The sequence below is a fragment of the Bacillus rossius genome, chromosome 6, assembly GCF_032445375.1.
Source record: "Bacillus rossius redtenbacheri isolate Brsri chromosome 6, Brsri_v3, whole genome shotgun sequence".
Classification (NCBI taxonomy): Eukaryota; Metazoa; Arthropoda; class Insecta; order Phasmatodea; family Bacillidae; genus Bacillus; species Bacillus rossius.
Window position 1 is genome coordinate 5,083,916 of NC_086334.1, and position 18,735 is coordinate 5,102,650.

Here is an 18,735-nt window from a genome sequence, read left to right on the forward strand (position 1 = left end):
ACTTACTGTGTTGGTGCTGGATACGCCCTAAGCAATATAGGGGGTTGCATGCCTGGCTGATGGGATTACAAGAACACTGAAATTACACACGGGGACGTTTCTGAGTAACTTTATTAGTCGTTACTCACGAATGACAAGTTACGTTGGTACACGGTACAAGTTCCGGGTTACCCAATGAAAACACTAATTAATTATTACGCTACGATCTAACTCCGCGGCAGTCTTGCGGGTTAAAAGTTCACTGGAGGCGGCCAGTGCCGTATGTTACCATGGGGGGTCGCGTGATGGCGTTACGAAGCTTGGCGTTACAAATTATTCGCTCGTGATACCGGCAGGCATTTGCACGACATGTTAATTAAAAAGTTCACTGGAGACGGCCAGTACCGCAAGTGGAGCCAGTGGCGCAGTTGCACTCGATGCTCTTTAAGCCGGTCGGGATAGTCCCGGATCCGCGGAAAAAGGGCTCGGGGACACGTGGGCAGCTAATAAAAGGAAGTTTTGGGGTAATTACTCACATGGCAGAATGAGTGATCGTTGAATTCAAAGATGATGGCCGCTCACGGAACGTTAGTTGCGCCCCGGGCCTGAGCTTGGAGAAGACTGCCGGAAGATGGCCGCCGCGCGGGGTAGCTTCCGGGCTACCCCCACCACCCCGCGCCGCGCGCCAAGACACTTATATCACCTTACAACTATAAGTTTAAGTAAAAAAATCGTTCCAGGTACTTAATTACAAATTAGTATCTGGAAACTAATTGCTGAGGGCTTGATATATGACAAACTAGCAAGTAACTGTTTGAAAATATAAGTCAGTGGACGACTGTTGTTTACACGTAATTACACTGATGCGCATTGATTAACTAAGTAATTAAAGTGTTGGTGGTGATTGAAATTAACGGGACTGATCATTGTACTTATATTATGTTTATAAGTTATGCATCGAATTAGGTCCCGTGGCGGAGCTCTCACTTGACTCGTCCGGGGTTTGGAGAGGATGCGCTCCGAAAGGGCAACCTGCCACTGATCGGGTGAAACCGGCTTAAGGGTAGCGTCGGTACGACGTCAGTATTGTGTACGACTCGTTCCTATGAATAAAAGGTACGACACCACCACCTCAACTCCACGCCTCTTATTTAAAATCATCTCACGCAACACCGCCGCCGGCCCTAGTGGGCCACGCAGGGGCACATACATCCACGACCCCAAATTCACGACTAGAAACGAGCTAGTCTGGCGTCCACCCGGACAACACAGATCAAGAACCGTCTTTTCCCACTAGGAGCCACACCGGGACTCGAGCCCGAGACCCCAGACGACGGCAAAACACAATGGCAATTTTAATCACTTATTAATGAAAGTCAGAATTATCTCAGGTTTTTAGTAAAAGGAAAATTATTATTGCTTTCAAAATTTTAATAATTGTTGACACTGCAGAAAAAAAAAACACACACACATGGCCAGTCGCGTGAGAGTGTCAAGTGTAACGTGTGCGGCGTAATAAACCAGTTAAAAGAACGTGTGTGTTTTTCTTAATACGGCATCCTGGGAGGCCATAACAGCCCGGGGAGCCCTTTGCCGACACGTCCCTGCCTGCAGCCACGAGGCCAGGAACCCCGCCCTTGAGATCAAAATTAATCAAAACATTTCTAATTCACGTAAATTCAAATCAGGCAGCGGGGACGGCGTCAACCCATAGACTTTAGGGGCCTATTTGTTCGTCTATGTGACGTAGAATAAGTTAAAAGTTGCATACCATTCGTTAGTTTATGTTTCATGGGTAATTATATTCTCATATGTTAAGTGAATACTTCGTATTCGTGCTAGTCATCCGTTGGATTTTTTGTATTGACGCCGCCTGTCGGTGCTCCCTCTGAGAGCACAGGCCGTTATGTGTCCTCAACACCTGAATCAGGACAAGTGTAACAAACATGCCCGTGCATGCAAAGTAGAGTAGAATAGAGCAGTGCATCGAACGGCGTGAAACGAGTCACGGCCGGCTGTGTTGTGCGACGCGCCCGGCCGGGTGTGGCGATGCGCAATCGCAACATAGTGCACATGCAATTATAATTAAGAGAACTAACTAAAACTTTTTATGTATTTAATATTTATGAATAATTATTACATGTTGATTGATATGTTTTTTGTCACAAAACTGGCCGTCAACATCTTCCCGCGCTCCATAACTTTTCGCGGGAAATCGAGCCCACCCTGGCCGGGTTGCCAGGGAGAGTCGTCAGTCGCCATCTACCACTCAGCAGGGCCGGCAGCTCCGCGCATGTGGAGCCTTCAATCTTCGCACCAAAACCAACATGTAGCTTTCATAGGTAATTTCTTGCAATCTGTTTTCATCCACCCTAAATCGACAGTACGACGTGTCGTGCGGTTCTTTATTAAATGTGTGTGACTCAACCATGAGTCGTTTAGTGTATTACGTAATTTATATAGTTTTGGGCAGCACACTGATGTGCCCGCGCTTCACGCCATAATCGCTCCATCAGGAGAATTGAACTTTGCCTACGCGGGGCGGTGTTGTACCAAATGCGAACAGTGAATTACTAACGATTCAGTTCTTGGGACGTACCGCGGTCGTGAGTGAGTTTCGTGCCCCGGTACTGCCGCGCCCGCGCCCAAAATTACGTGGCCCCACGCCACCACGTGGATGGACTCTCGGTAACTATGTCAATCTAATCTGAGCAGTGGCTGTATAAGATTAATCATGACCTTCGGGACATTTCCAGGTCAGACTCTTCCCCCTGGGTATCGATGTTAGCATTAGTTTCGGCCCTCAGCCATGTATATTTGTGTAGTTCCAGTGTTTCCCGTAGGCCATTTATTTATTAATTAATTGGATTATTCCTTTGTTCACTGTCCGGAATATCATCCACATTATCCGGACGTGTCACGCGCCTTCATCGCCTCTACTCGTAATCTCAGGATAGCCTGCAACCCTCGGTGGGGTATTTCCAGGGAATTCCGTAAATCGTGAATCAGTACCGCCATTCGAGGGCTGTGTGTGCGGAGATGAGAAGGTAGACGATGATACGGCCAGTTACGTGACTGTGTACTGTACCAGGTGACATAATGTACCGTGTGATGTGTTAATAAATCTAGTTATATTTACGTGTTCCTTTTAATCGTTACGGCATCCTGGGTGGCCTAAACAGCCCGGGGAGTCCTTGGTGACGCGTCCCTGCCTGCAGCCACGAGGCAAAGAACCCCGCCCTCGAGTCAAAATCTTAGTTTTCACAACTTAAATTCATTAATTTTAAAACAGGCAGCGGGGACGGCGTCAGTCTTTGTTCCACGGGTGTAACCATTGGGAAGGCCTTTTTTAATGGTGTATAATGTGTTCATGTTCCAAGTAAAATCAGCATTTCAGTAAAGCCTGGCCACGTTAGGTTTAACCTATGACCAAAAGGTGGTTATTAGCTCACAGTATAACTACCTCCATTTAATCATGACCACATGTCTCTGTACAATGTGTTGTGTTAAGGTTAGGTTCCGGAGATAATTCATGTCATTTTGGCAGTAGCACCATGTATGAGCGACATGTGTCATTAAAACAGTCATACTGGCATATGAGTGTTATAATCTCGTAGCAAGCTAGACAGTAATTTAGCATAAAGTCCCCAGTAGTTGTAACAGCTTCTGTCTGTCATCACCTGCTGTCTGCTGGCCACGTGGCGACGTCGTTCTCGGATACAACACTCGTTCTCTACCTGTGGAGTAACTTGCAGGACCGTAAATGAAGTTTGTTGGCACCCTTAGCTTCACTAGAGAATCAGTCAGCACGGGAAAAAGATGGCAGGCTATCTTTATATTAAATCTGATCAGAAATATGAGTTTATGGGTTCTGCACATTTAAAGGAAGCGCTTGAATCAGTGTTTTGTTTTTAAACAAGATTCTGTCCTATATAACTTCTCTCTATGCTATAATGTTTATCATTCATCTATGGATTATAAGAGTTTATATGAATACTTTTGTGATGATAAAAAATATTCGGGGAAAAAATGATAGAATCGTGTTCGAAAAAACAGATGTTATTGGCAGTAATTTTCTTAGGAGGGTAAGTTATTTATTTGATTTTTAAAATTTAGTTGGATATTAATTGACATGGAATCATTTGAGGGACGAGAATGGTCTCATGAGAGAACAAATGGTATGTGATAAATAACACTTTTAACTGATGCTCTATAAAAATTAAGTATTAAAAAAATATATAATTTTTTACGGAAAATTGATATATACATAATATATTTAGTTCAAGTTTATTAAAACTGACGTTTTCTGTGCCCATAATCATGTGTAATTTTTATTTTAGCGTCTTAGAAAAAAAATTCCCTATAATTTTTATCGGTACCACTGATTAACTTCTTTCCCTTAAATATTATAATATGGTAATTACAAGGTCTTTAAAATTAGATTCTGTCAATAGAATTCTAAGACAATAGCTAGTAGGCAGGGCAATGAAGTCAAGGGAAATTGTGGGGTAAGAGCCATTAAAAACGAAAAATAGTTATTTGAAAATTGAAGCTAGTATTTTTAAGTCACTTGATACTTGTAGCTGCTAAATTATTATTATTATTATAAGAATAAGCAGTGACTACGTGTTATTTTACCCTGTTTTGTGACAATTCACAATATTTTAATGGTTTCACAGTATTCTAAAAGCCACATACCTAGCCAACCTATCACTTTAATTACGATCATTTAGACTTATAAACACTTACAGTCTTTATTTAGGGACGTGTGTAGTGTGTGAAAAACATATTTTCCAATTTTTTTTCTTTCCATTCTAAAAAGCCTCTATATCCAAGTATTACGGAAACAACCATTAAAAAATTCTTGTAGCAGCAGTAATTCATTATTTTCTAGCTCTATGCTTAGTAATTCAAATATTCTATGTTTATTCAATAACTTTGCAATTACCCTTAGAATAGTAGGATTACAGAGATATTTTTTTGGGTTGTTTATTTTTATTTTTTTAAAGTTTTCAAAACTGATATTGTGTGAGTTAATTTTTATTTTTGGCTAATAATTGCAAGTAATGAGAGGTTTTTGTAAAATATTATATGGTAAAGGAATTAAATCGAGCACTTTTGGTACCATGGCCAGGCCAGATAAGCTATTTTGCTGAATTATCGAAAGTAATTGTAGTTTTAATGGGAATGCAAAATGTGAAATTAAACTGCTGTAAAACAGGAAGAAAGTGCTGGTGTGAAATTCAAAAGTAACTTTAAATGCCGGCAGCGCAGTACTGTGACCTGAAGGCCATTGCCCAACAACTGGAACCCACCAGAAAAAAATTCTGAACGAGAGTGGTTCAGTTAGTGCCGGAACGCAGTACGTGACGAACCATAGAATGCTTAATTATAGTCCTTTCACTGCATCTAGTAACATTTTTTTGGTAATATACTTACCGGTACTGAGAGGCTTTTACGTAAAGTAAAAATAAAAATTTGAATGTACTTTTTTCAAACACTAGAGAAGTACCTGTATTTACTCTGAAAATAGTGTTTCTGAGCAATCACTGTTTATAGCTTCCATATAATGTATGTTAATTAATGTTGCAACAACCTTTTATTTTTCTTTGTGGATCTGGGTGTTTGTTAAGGAGAAATTTAGTAAACAGAGGTATTTTTTTTAATAATGAAAGGAGTTAATATAATGACTGTATTGCAATTATAAGGGAAATTTTAATGCTTGTATTTTCTTTTGTTGATTTTGTAAATAACTAATTGCATTATGGAATCTTTGTTTGCTGACATTTGCATTTAATGTAGGATTTTTAGTCACATAGTAACGAACATTTGAATGAGAGCGAAAAATTTAAAATCGGTATTTTGTACATTAAATGTTTTTTAACTAAACATGTGAAAGCAAATAAAAATGAGAAACAGGGGCATATGCAAAGGGATGGGGATTAAAAAATCCATCACTCCCATGAAAAAAATGAAGATTTTGAAAGCAAACAGTGGGCAAACAGTGTGATTTTCTCTCTCTCTCTCTCTCTCTCTCTCTCTCTCTCTCTCTCTCTCTCTCTCTCTCTCCCCCCCCCCAACCCCTGAAATGAAATCCTTCTTACATTCCTAATGATAAATGTCTATTATAAAAACAAAAACGAATTGCAGTTATAATATTAATAATTTCAAAATTTATCCGTAGCAATTTTTGACTAATTAATCTACTTGCTTTGTTAATTTTGGAATGTGAAAAATAATCTGCTCTGTGGCAGAGGCTATGGAAAATTGTATATAAACCAACCAGGATACAACCTTTCAAGGAGAAAAACACTTGCAATATTTCAATGCGTCTATCGGCAAATAATTTAGTTTAGATGCAGATAAAATTAACTTCATTTATTTATCTCTCTTAGTTCCAATCAGGAGCGTCTTTTCGACATTGACCAAAGTGGTTGTTATCGCGCCGTATCTTCTGGAGGTGATCGCTCCTTGCGTTGTTCGGCAGACTGACTGTGTTCGTGCTGGTGGTGGAAAGTCGATGGACGTCGTCGAACAGGAACGCCCCGCAGCTGGCTGACGGCAGTTCCGCGGGAGAAGGCCCGTGCTGGCTTCGGGAGAACTACACTGTAGTGGAACCCTGCCACCAGTGCTCAGGTACCGAGTGCGTCCTTCTGTCCTCGACGTCGTCTGCTTTCATCGTGTGTGATAAGAACGTTCTGTAGGAAGCTTTCTTGAGTAGGCCTGCAGATTGCATGCGAACAAAATATAGGGTCGGCAGGAAAAATTACATATGTCAAAATCCCTCATTTTGCAGGAGAGAGTTTTATTTGTTTAGTGGCAGCTAGTAACCAAGAAAATTCTGGATGTGCAAATAAAAGGAATTAAATTAGAAGAACATACAACATAATAATAGTAATAATAATAAATCTATCGCTTGTATGATAATGCCAATACAAAATTTGACGTGCAATTTTTCCAGCCAATCTTAGATATGTATTTACAGATTACAGGCATCATTGGATTATTTTTCAGCATTTTCGCACTAGACACCTTACTATCTCATTCAGTTTTCTAAATTTTACTTTACTTATGTTTAAATAATTACAACGTTGATTACATTGCTGAAGTGCATGATTAATGAAAGGTTGTTTTTACAGCCATTTTAATTATGAGATTGTCAAATAAATAAACCATATAAGTTTAATTATCAAGTGTTGAGTACAGGGAATAAAATTGACACAGTATTTCTTGCTCTTAAATTTCACAAATTTTTTTCTTTTCTTTTTCCAGATTTTGAACTTGCTAGCAAAATAAGTAATGTATGTGTAGCAACAAACTTCAAAGAAGTATTGAGATGCAAAACATCAGGATTAATCAGTAGAAGGTGAGATAAGGTTTTATTATGTGAATTGTGAATTTAGAAAGCGTGTTTTTCCACTGTAATGTGTGTGTGCGGGGTGTGTTTGTTTTCAGCTGTGCGAAAGTGACTTGGTTGGAGGAGCGAAACTTCTGGCTGTTTGAAGGGCTGATGTTGGTGTTGGGCGTGATCTCCACCACCGCTGTGTTTGCGCGTCAGAAGGTGCTTGACATCAGGATGATGAGGAGGATCCAGAGGCAGCTGGCAAACAGTGTGTGAGGTCATGGATGTCCTCTACGTCGACGTGTTCTCCAGGCCGGAGAACGACTGTGTGCAGGCACCCCTCGAGACGCTAATCTCCCTGTGCACTTTAAAGTTCTTGCAGGATTCACCTGTTAATTTAGTGTTTGTCTTGAAGCCTGCGATCAACCCCGTGTTCACGGTCAGGGTGTCGTGTTTCGAATACGATCTTATCGAGGTACCTGACCTACCTCACTTGGCCACGATATGCCAGCTGCCGGTCGTCGTGCTGACGAACAGCAGTTCCGTCGTGGCCGGACTTTGTGCTGTTTTGCGCCAGGTTGTCAAATGCACTGTGGCACTCTTTCCCGGCCACCATTGCGGGAACTTGCTGGGGTTTCGGCAGGGCTGCCTGATAGCGTGTGCAGAGTCTTCCCTCTGGACCCGCTTCTGCGAGGTGGATGTCATCTCGTCGGTGAAGAGCGTGATCGCCGGGCAGCAGGAGCAGAGCGACGTAGTGGTCCTGCCGGAAGACCTCGTTCGCTTCGAGATCCACATGGCTCAGCCGCTCCGCATCCACAACATCCAGAAGGTGTACCAGGACCACGTCAAGTCTGCCGGCCGGCTGAGCGTCGAACTGGAGCACAGCTTTGCGGAGGGCCCTGCCATGACCTTGGCGGACATCATCCTGCTCCCGTGCTTCCACATCCTGTTGGAAGCGGTCAAGAGCGTGTACCTCCCTCAGCACTTGCCGCTGACCATGAAGTGGTTCGGTCTGGTCAGGTCGCGGCAGGGCGCCGAGGAAGCCCTGGGGCTGATAAGAGGTCTGGGGGGCGGTCTCGCCGGCAGGCTGTACGTGGACTACGTGGTTCCCGACCTGCCGAAGCAGTCTCTGTACAAGAGCGACCCGAAGCGCTACAAGCCGAGGAGGAGGATCTTCACGCGGCAGGAGGATGTGGAGGTGTCCGTGAAGTTGGCGCTGGACCTGGGAGTCGTGCCGGACTGGCAGGACGTGCCCTTCGGCTGGGAGCAGGAGTTTGACTGGTCGTCGCTGCCCCCGGAGGCACACCCCAAAGGGGGCCACCTGCCGGTCCAGCGACAGGAGAGGAAGGCACAACAGCTGGAGAACTTGGCCAAGGCAGTTTTGAAGATTGCCCAGCCTGGTCATATCATTGTGGACTTCTGCTCAGGGAGCGGGCACCTGGGGATTGTGTTGGCACACCTGCTGCCTCGCTGCCAGGTGCGTGTCTGGCAAGGAGTCCTTGATGTACTTAGTAGTTTTTATATATGTAAATGTTGCTTGTAGTGTGTTGCACTACTCAAGATGTAAAATAATTTAGTGAAGAAATAACTAAGTTAGTCATGGGTGTGAATTATAATACTAAAAGGTGTTTAAATTATTAAAGATGTTTAAATTAGTGACTTAGTTGTAATGATATTTTTCAATACCGATTTCTTAACTTTATATTTATTTACTAGACTTTATTTTGAAAAGAAGTCACTCTTTTGTGCAACTTTCTCTCATGTGAAGTATAAAACTATGGGATACACAAGTGCATGGTATGTTTGTGGTGTTGTGGCCAGACTGAGCACGGTGTTGTCTGCGCAGGTGGTGCTGCTGGAGAACAAGGAGGAGAGCCTGGGACGCGCGAGGGAGCGTGTAGCGCGGCTGGGGCTCCCCAACGTCACGTTCTGCCAGTGCAACCTGGACTACTTCTGCGCGGACTTCGACGTGGGCGCGTCGCTGCACGCCTGCGGCGTCGCCACGGACCTGGTGATCCGGCGCTGCGTGCGGCACGGCGCGGCCTTCGTGTCCTGCCCCTGCTGCTACGGCTCCGTGCAGGACAACCACGTGCTGTCGTACCCGCGCAGCCGGGCGCTGCGCGACGCGGGCATGACGCCGCGCGAGTACCTCGTGCTGGGCCACTCGGCCGACCAGACGCACGGCGACGCGGACGCCAAGACGGGCCAGGGCCGGCTGTGCATGGGGCTGATCGACGCGGACCGCTGCCTGCAGGCGCGCGAGCACGGCTACACGGTGTCCCTGGCGAAGCTCGTGCCCCCGTCGTGCACGCCCAAGAACAACCTGCTGGTGGGCGTCCCGCGCCACTGGCGCGTCGCCCGGTGATCCTTGCCTCTGCCCCGCTGCGTCAACAGTGCACTGACACGTCTGTCTTTTAGTAAAGTACCTTGAAAAGCAAATGTAATGTACCAATTATTTGTCTTCAAAATGGCCCGCATATCGACATACTTGTATATACAGTAGATACACTCTTAAGAAAATTTCCTGCATAATAAGTTTATAAAATGAGGCAATTGACCTATAAGTACATACAATATTATATATTACCCTTCTGTATTATCTTTGAAAGATTTGTGCAATGGGAGTGCATGACTTGATGTAAGCTTTGGGACATACGCCATTGCTATGCTCATGTGTGTCTTTGTTTTTCTTTGTTTGTTGACGATATTCCTGTTATGGAATATTATGTGGTGTTTATATCCTGTTGACAACAGCAATTTTTTGCTTAATTTGTGTTTTTGTCTTTTGGTTTTTTTTTTTGTAGTTTTCTTCTACAGACATACATGTGCTTAGCAATGGTGTATGTCCAAAAGCTACGTCAAGTCATTAGCCTTCTAATTAAGTTTTACCTGTAATAAGTCTGATATTCTAAGTACCTTGAGAAATTTCTTAACAGGGTTTTTACTGTATCTTACGTATTATGTGCAAAATATTGCCAGTGTTTTCAAAGGAGCAAGAACCAAACAATATATACATATATATTTTTTTTTTTTCGGTTTTTAATTCTCAGAGAAATTAACTACGTAAATGGTTTCAACTTAATGGTAGTGAAAAGTATTTGAAAACATTCATGTACTTACTATTTTTGGTCACTCTATAGTCACAACTGCAAAAAGAATATGCACTTTGAAGAAAAAAATAACCCTTACTTTGCTGTGAGATATAGTCATCTTATATCAATATTGGGCTGAAAATAATATTATAATTGTTCTGTTCATGTGAAAACAATTAAAGGTTTTCTCTAAAAGCAAGCTACTTTTTTTTTGAAGTATGGTAATAGTTTGGTTAATAGTACATATTTAGAATGTTTATAAGAGGTAACTTTGAACAGATTTGATTTTCTGTACCTACTAAGAGAGTAATGAACTGTATTTTTACTTTGACCTCCCCCCCCCCCAACCCTTTTTTTTTTTTACCATTAAGCTAATGAGTATCAAAAAACCTTTCAAACTAAAGTTTTTGGTATTATTTTAAAGGTGTATAATAGCTTGAGGTATGCGATATTCTTCATATTAAGGGAGTTGTATTTTTCAGTGATATTCTTTATATTAATGGAGTTGTATTTTTCAGTTTATTTATTTATATATATAAATCATATTTCATATTTCATCCTTCTTGGTCCAATTTTACCCATTAACAACTTCATAGAAATAAAAAAAATTTGAGATGAAAATGTCATCTTCATACACACTGTAAAATGGAGTATGCAAGGTTCTGTTTGAAGATTATTTTTTTGCTATATAATTGTTGTGTTTGTTATCATGTGGAAGTCAACAGAAATTCTGTTAACAGTTTGTAACATTGCAAAATCTTCACAACCTTCAGTTAGTTGAGGTTTTTTTGATGTGATAACGTCTTATAAATCAATGAACGCCGGCTGTACGCACGAAAAAGCATGACTCATTGTCACGTTCCGCCTGAGCCGAGAGTGCAAGCGAGAGCGCGGAACAAGCGATAGAGAGGCACGATCGGCTTGTGACGCATCTATCTCTCTTCCACTCCATCGGCCGATGCGTCCGAGTAGAAGAGAGACAGCGGCAGCACACAACCTGCACGTGAACTGTTTTGTCAACTGTTTATAAAGTGAAGTGAAAAGTTAATATGGTTTCCATTGTTTATTACAACAACAATTTTAGCAAAAAAAGTAATTAATTCTTGCATTTTAAAGAATTTGATTAGCGATACAATCTCATATATATGTTCTTTGATTATTAAAAAAAAGTAGCATCGGTCGGCGAGTGCAGTAATAATAGGTCATGTTACAATTATGTATGACTAAAAAATTATTATCTCATATAAATGTCGTATAAAAAGTCAACTGCTGCTTTTATTTAGTATTCAATGAAAAAAATTGTAATTTTCAATTAACTCCTTCTTTGTATTATAGAAAATAATGATAATTCATTGATAATAATTCAATTCAATTCATAAAAGCATGCAATTTTTCATCAATGTTTTCTCATGACGTTATCACGTAAAATTATTGTCCGTAAACCGACTTTACAGACAAGCCCCCCCCCCCCCTCTTTTTTTTTTTTTTTTTTTTTTTTTTTTTTTAAGGATATTCAGTTCTATGTACATATATAGATGTTTGGTTAATGGTTTATGGCTGTTAAGTAATAGCTGCATGGTAACAACTGCAATAGTAGTCTTCCTTGGCGATCCACCTAATAAAAATAATTAATACGGATTAGCCAAATGATGTTCATGTCTACAATTTCTTGAGTAAATATGTTAAAATTAAACACTAATGTGATTAAAAATAAGTTTTTATTATATGTGTTTTTATTATGTGTTTTTATTAATATGTTATTTTTAATTATACATTAATATAATATATCTATTCAACTTGTGTATAATATAATTACATAATTATCTGTATAAAAATAAGTTATTATTACTAAATAAATTTCATCTTTTGAAACAAGAGATTTTTGTGTTGTGTTTATTCTTAACTAATGCTGTTTATTAATAAACATACAGCATTGTTCCACAGTTATGCCACAAAAGTGTTTCTTAATACCTGTTTCACTAAACTAATGTAATTTTGTTGACTGATACATGAAAATTTTTTACAATATAAAAATAAGTAATTATTTTGTCAAGGACAGAATTACTTGGAATTATACATACATTTAATGTAAAAAAAAATTCCTATCTATATATCCATATTTTGATACAAATTTAATGTTAGATAAATGAGATTTGTAAATTTAATATATTAAAAAATTAATTTTTGTTTTTTGCAAGAAGGTGAAAATGTAAACCTTTTCTTTTAAAAAAATATATAGAGAAGAACCTCAATTTTAAATTACCGCTTTTTACCTTTTCCTGTTATTTGCACTATTTTATTTTAGTCCATCTTTAACTTCATTTGATGCAATGTAATGAATTCCTATGGATTACAAAACACCTGCAATCTGTTTCCTGCAATTTATGATGTTTGTTTAATTTATACCAATATAAATTTGTTATTTCCATGTTTGTCACATATATCATACATATGAAGATAACATTTTTGTGTGAAATACTAAATCCAAAATGTTATTGGCACAGCAATATAGATTCAGTTTTTATAGGTTTAAAATAAATTATTGCTTGTGGAGATGTTGAACAGGATTTGAAGAGTCCGTATAGAAGGACCTAGCAGCAAAAAAATTGGCGCCATTTGAAGACGTGCTAATTGAGATATTGGTGTAATTTAATTTTTGTGGCGTACATTTGCACAACTTAAGGTTTTTTGGTAAATTATTTAGGAAGTTGCAAGAAGTACCTTATATGTATAGGTACCTGTAAGTGGGGAATGAAGACTAAACAGTGAATTCCGTGTCAATGTTTATTTGTCTTGAGAGCTTCATTAGTGTGCGAGTGCCTTGGCTGAGGTGGGAGGCCTTAATGATGCCTCGTCCTCAGCTGTATCTCCACGTTGCCATTGGGATTGTTCAGTATCGTCATGTGTGCGCTTACATTGTTACATTGTCTGTGCGGAGAGAGTTGTCGTTAGTTGGATTGCCACGGAGCACTCAGATGGTTGATTTTGTTCAGTAAGGCAAGAGGTATTTTGAAGCCATGCTATTTCATATTATTTTTCTTTAAATATCATAATTAAAGGACAAGAAATATTACATCAATATCTGATTTTTCAGTCAATTTTACTAGTGGAGACAAATTTTTGTTTAATAGTTTTATCTTGTGGTTTTCACAATGCCATTTTGATTGGTTAAAATTTAATAGATCTTGCAATGTAGTACTATGGAAAATGTCGAAAAGTTGTAAATTCTTGACTGAAATAAAAAAAAAAAAGAAACCAGAAAAATCTCTTTTGTAAAGTATACACAATAGGTACCTATGTCACTTTTCTGTTTCAAAGATACACTATCTTACAAAAGACTCAACAGTTTAAAGTGGAAGATTCATTAGCATACATAATACTTGTGTAGCTTCGTGCTTATATTGTGAAGCAAGGGGAGGTAAGCACGGATAAGCAAAAATCACGAATAATCCAATTAAAATATATTTAGGTCATATACAATACAGCAAAATTTTGTTATATACTTGTAATCTATTCTAACTGGGACTAATATTTCTTCTCACTGGAAATTTTAGTCAGAATATTTGTACATTCGTTTCTACTTTTAATACGTAGTTTTTAGCTTTTCTCCTTTCCTGTCCCTTCCCTAATGAATTACACTTTGCAGGCTTGGTCCCCCCCATCCTCAAGCCAAATAAATATAGTTTAAAAAACTAAAGAAACATGCTTTTAAAGATTATCAAACTAAAAAGTAAAAAATAATTTTAAAATTTAATTTATGACAATAGTATATAAGCAATACTAGTATAAATGAGAAAAAAGCTTGAGGCGCTTTGTGCCATATTTTTTGAATATTAAGCGCCCCATGCTTTTTTCTCATTTATACTAGTATTGGTTATATACTATTGTCATAAATTAAATTTTAAAATTATTTTTTACTTTTTAGTTTGATAATCTTTAAAAGCATGTTTCTTTAGTTTTTTAAACTATATTTATTTTTAACTTTTTAGTTTGATATTCTTTAAAAGCATGTTTTTTTAGTTTTTTAAACTATATTTATTTTTAACTTTTTAGTTTGATATTCTTTAAAAACATGTTTTTTTAGTTTTTTAAACTATATTTATTTTTAACTTTTTAGTTTGATATTCTTTAAAAGCATGTTTTTTTTAGTTTTTTAAACTATATTTATGTATAATTATCATAGGGAAATGAGTTACCGACACTACCTATTACCATCTGAGATAACTATTTGGAGTTGCAACGTCACAAAGAAATGGTAACGTTTCTACGAATCATTTGCAGTTAGATGTATGGATATAATATTAGAATTTACCGGGGGGAAAAAAACGTTTTTTTTTTTTTTTCGGCGTGGCCGGGAGTAGAACCCACGATCGCTGAATCCGAAAGCTGACGTCACAGAAGTCGCGCGCCTTAGACCGCTCGGCTAACGAACGTAATGAAATGGGTGGGACATTTTACAGTGATGAGTCACTCACTCTTAGTCGAAAGAGTTACAGACGGACAGACAAACATACAGGTGAAGCTAATATAAAGCATGTAAAAAATAGTATAATTTTTAGTTGGGAACCTGGTTAACCAAGTGCCCGGTTAATCGGGTCACGAATAATCGAGGTTCTACTGTATGTGTGTGTATACATACATATATGTATGTAGTCTACAGCTTTACGCCAACGACCAGAAACACACTTCTTTATTTATGCTCACTTAACTTACTATTCACAAATCTTCCTTACTATACAAACATTAGATATATAGGTACCTCATTAATATTAATAAAAACTCTTGTTCCTTATCAATGCCTAGATCATTCTGGAAAAATCCAAAGTTTGATGTCACACTCATTACACTAACCTAAAAAAAAACAACACTACAACAACGCCAGCTGAGGTTAGCTTCAATAAACAGAGAAACAAATACTCGGATATAGAAAAAAAAGCCTGCTGAAGTTCCTCAATTGAATGAAAATATAGATGTTTGAAAATATGTATTGTAAATAATTATTTTGCTCCCTGGCATCTTTGATGTGTGTTAATGATAGTTTCTGTCTTAACGAGATTGCCACTGACAAATGTTAAGTGAAAACAATCCCTTGTACCATTAAAAACAAAAAAACAAAAATTCAACTTAAATATATGTTTTGAACTTGTAATTTTAGGAAATTAAATTTTCTTGGCCGTATTTTCTAATTGAACTAGCCCTAAGCATCACAATAAAAGGGTAACTCATAACAGTTTTAGATAAGCACATGCGTGAGTAATGCTTTGTTGTTATATACAACGTTCACAGCTTTTTTGTCATTAGCCAATACAAACATGTTTTCTTTAGAGGTTACTCTTGAAGGAGCGACATATAATTGGCCATGTGAAAAACACTCAACGCTCAAATCTAAGCCTGCAACGTTGAAAGTTTGACCCTGCGATTTATTAATGGTCATTGGATCATTGCAAAAGATATCTTTACCGGAAATTGTAGGCGTTTAAATTGGAACGGTAAATCCGATGGTATCAGAGGAATTTGGGGAATCAATACATCTTCTCCGTTACCACATCCGGTGAGTATTGTCATATATCATCGCGGACTTTTTTGTAGACCTTTTTAAGGTGTACAATACTGTAGTACATTATTTTGATCTATCTCGTAGGGTTCAGCCAGCGTTTGCAATGTAAGCGCAAAAAAATGTGTTTATTTACGACATCACATTAGAAACCTCTAAAAATTATCAGTGTTTCTCTACTATATTATGCATGTATTATACTTATAAACCTTCCTATTGAATCACTCTATCTATAAAAAAACGCATCAAAATCCGTTGCGTAGTTTTAAATATCTAAGCAAACATAGGGACAGACCTCGGGAAGCGAATTTGTTTTAAACTATGTAGTAGAGACCGGAATAATTCGCGGGTTCAACGACCTCCAGGATAGACTCCGCTACACTCTACACACTCGGGAAAATGCCGCCTGTTCATTGGCTGCTGACTTGTGAGTCGTCTCGACTGAGTATCTGTGATTCGACACTTCTATGAGTGAGGGTCTCTAATTGGCCCTCATTACTCCAGATTAACAGCGAACCAGTGGTGGAAGCAGCACTAAAGTATAATTATTATTTGAATTGTAGCATATCACGAAATGAATCCGCGAATTTTTCAGGTCTCTGCTATGTGGTGATAATGTACAATTCGAAACTGGGGCATTCTTTTGTGGACAGCCTGCACAATACGTAATTATAAAAGGGGAGGGGGGAGGGGGGATGCTGGTTCCTCGGCGCGACCTGGGGGCGGCTGAGCCCGGCTCTAGTACCGAGGCCCGCCGCCTGATTGGACCACGGCCGAGGGGCGCAAACCCGCGAGAGCGGATCAGCCCCGGGGCTCGCTGCGCCGAGGGTTTGAACCAGCGCTCTGATCACTCGACACAACTTTTTCACACTTCCTTAATCTAAGTGGGCCGGCTGGCAGCCCGGCGGGAAACGACAAAAAGTCGCCCCCGAAACAACCAGCGCCACCCAAACACACTGCGCACAACAATGTCCAAGCCCCCCAACCAACCCCCCCCCCCCCGCCCAAGTCACTAAAAACTAACGAAATTCTATCGACTATCATAAATCTTACTATACGAATTCACACCATATATTTATCTTGAATTTAACAAAAGAAAATCGAGACATTTAGTATAATATAATTTTAATTGAGCTATATAATATATATATTAATAAATAATAACGCTAGGTACGTCGTTACAGCAATCGTAAACTAAATCTACGAAATAATAACCTTAGCATAAGTAAATTTTTATTAATTAAACCTAACCTAGGAAAAGTATATGAATTCGGCCAGAAACTTAATCTAGTAAATTAAAACTGATAATTTGTTTGTAATCAATCACTCTCCTAAGTATCCTATTGAATGATTATTCTCTAAATTTCCGTCTCTTCGAACAAAAGTAATCTTTTACATTATTTCTTTCCTGATTCTTATCTTTAATTTAAACCTACTGTAACAATATTTTTTTTGTTTAAAATAAATTAAGTATCATGTCCCCTGTTACAAATATAAAAATTTCTTAGCTGATTTATGTCCGACGCGAGTTCTTGAACAAAGGTTATCGAAAAGATAACAACAGGACGTCAGGGCTGCCCACTTCTCCGCCAACCCCTGCTTCAAAGGTCGCGTCGTTATCACAGCCAATGGAGATGACTTCTGTAACAACATTTACAAGGCATTAACACAGTGACATCACAACAAAGAACACTCCTAAGCCTTTTCTTTAGGCTCCTATCCCAACACAAGTATAACAGGGAAAACAATTTTCACATTTTATTTTAATTACAAAATAATCCAGAGATTTTATTAACATTTTATTCCAGTTTTTAAATTTATTTTAAATACTCTAGCAAAACTTAACAGAGATGAGTACTGGATGCCAACCAAATAAATAAATAATTTTAAACAAAATACAAAATAAAACATCAAGTAATACTCCCACCCTGAAAACAACCTAAACATGGAACACAGTAAGAATGATAATCACAGGATCGACTTCAAGGAAAGGAACTTGGATCTCTAACTTCAACATCGCTTAAAGTTCTCAGGCCTCTAGCTCGTCGACAGCAAACGACGACAGAAAGAAGAAATTTTCACAGACACAGCTTTGGTACAAACCCGAAAATATTTTCCTTCATTTAATTTTTTCTTCTCGATTTCTCTAACGTAACGCAGTGTAGGAAAACAACAACAACAACAAATATAATTATTCTCTGCCATAGACTCGTGGGGTATAGTTGACCATAGCTCGTAAGGACAATACGTCCATGTTTTTTCCCCTATAAATTCATTCAACTATGAAGGGTCACTTAAGCACATACTTTTTAAACCATTTTGTAAAATGTAGCTAAAAACATGATATTTACGTGCCATCTAAAGGCTTGTATATCTTAAGAAGGACGAAAATAGAAGGAAAAAAAATTATCTGATTTCTGATTTGATATTGATCAAGTGATAACATGATCATTATTTACTGTAATTATATTTTGTATATGTAGGAAACAGATGAAAACCAGAGTCAGACAAAGTCCAACTAAAAGGACATAAAAAAAAATTTATCGCGCAATGGCGATGAAATAATGAGCAGCTCCTAGATAGAGCATTTGATTGGCACCTGAGCTCGGCTTAAGAAGAGAATGTATGAAATTAATCTGCAATCAGTCATCGTTGTTAGCACTTCCTTCTTTCGTCCCAACTTTTTTTTGTTCTTTATACAATCAGAGTTCTCTTTTCCCTTCTTTTCTCGTCGCAAACTTATTTCGCCGAGAAATCCGATCATAAAT

The 18,735-nt window shown here is 38.6% G+C and overlaps 2 protein-coding genes across 2 annotated transcripts; both read left to right on the forward strand.

Moving 5' to 3' along the window:
- The first annotated feature begins 3,922 nt into the window (after positions 1–3,922).
- LOC134532550 (protein JTB) lies at positions 3,923–7,597 on the forward strand. Its single transcript, XM_063369062.1, has 4 exons — positions 3,923–4,064; positions 6,467–6,615; positions 7,252–7,345; positions 7,435–7,597. The coding sequence occupies exons 1-4, from the start codon at positions 4,009–4,011 to the stop codon at positions 7,595–7,597; spliced, it is 462 nt and encodes a 153-aa protein (XP_063225132.1). The 5' UTR covers positions 3,923–4,008.
- Positions 7,598–7,601: 4 nt separating this feature from the next.
- On the forward strand, positions 7,602–10,608 carry LOC134532549 (glutathione S-transferase C-terminal domain-containing protein homolog). The gene is made up of 2 exons (XM_063369061.1): positions 7,602–8,798; positions 9,168–10,608. The coding sequence occupies exons 1-2, from the start codon at positions 7,602–7,604 to the stop codon at positions 9,684–9,686; spliced, it is 1,716 nt and encodes a 571-aa protein (XP_063225131.1). The 3' UTR covers positions 9,687–10,608.
- The last annotated feature ends 8,127 nt before the right edge of the window (positions 10,609–18,735 follow it).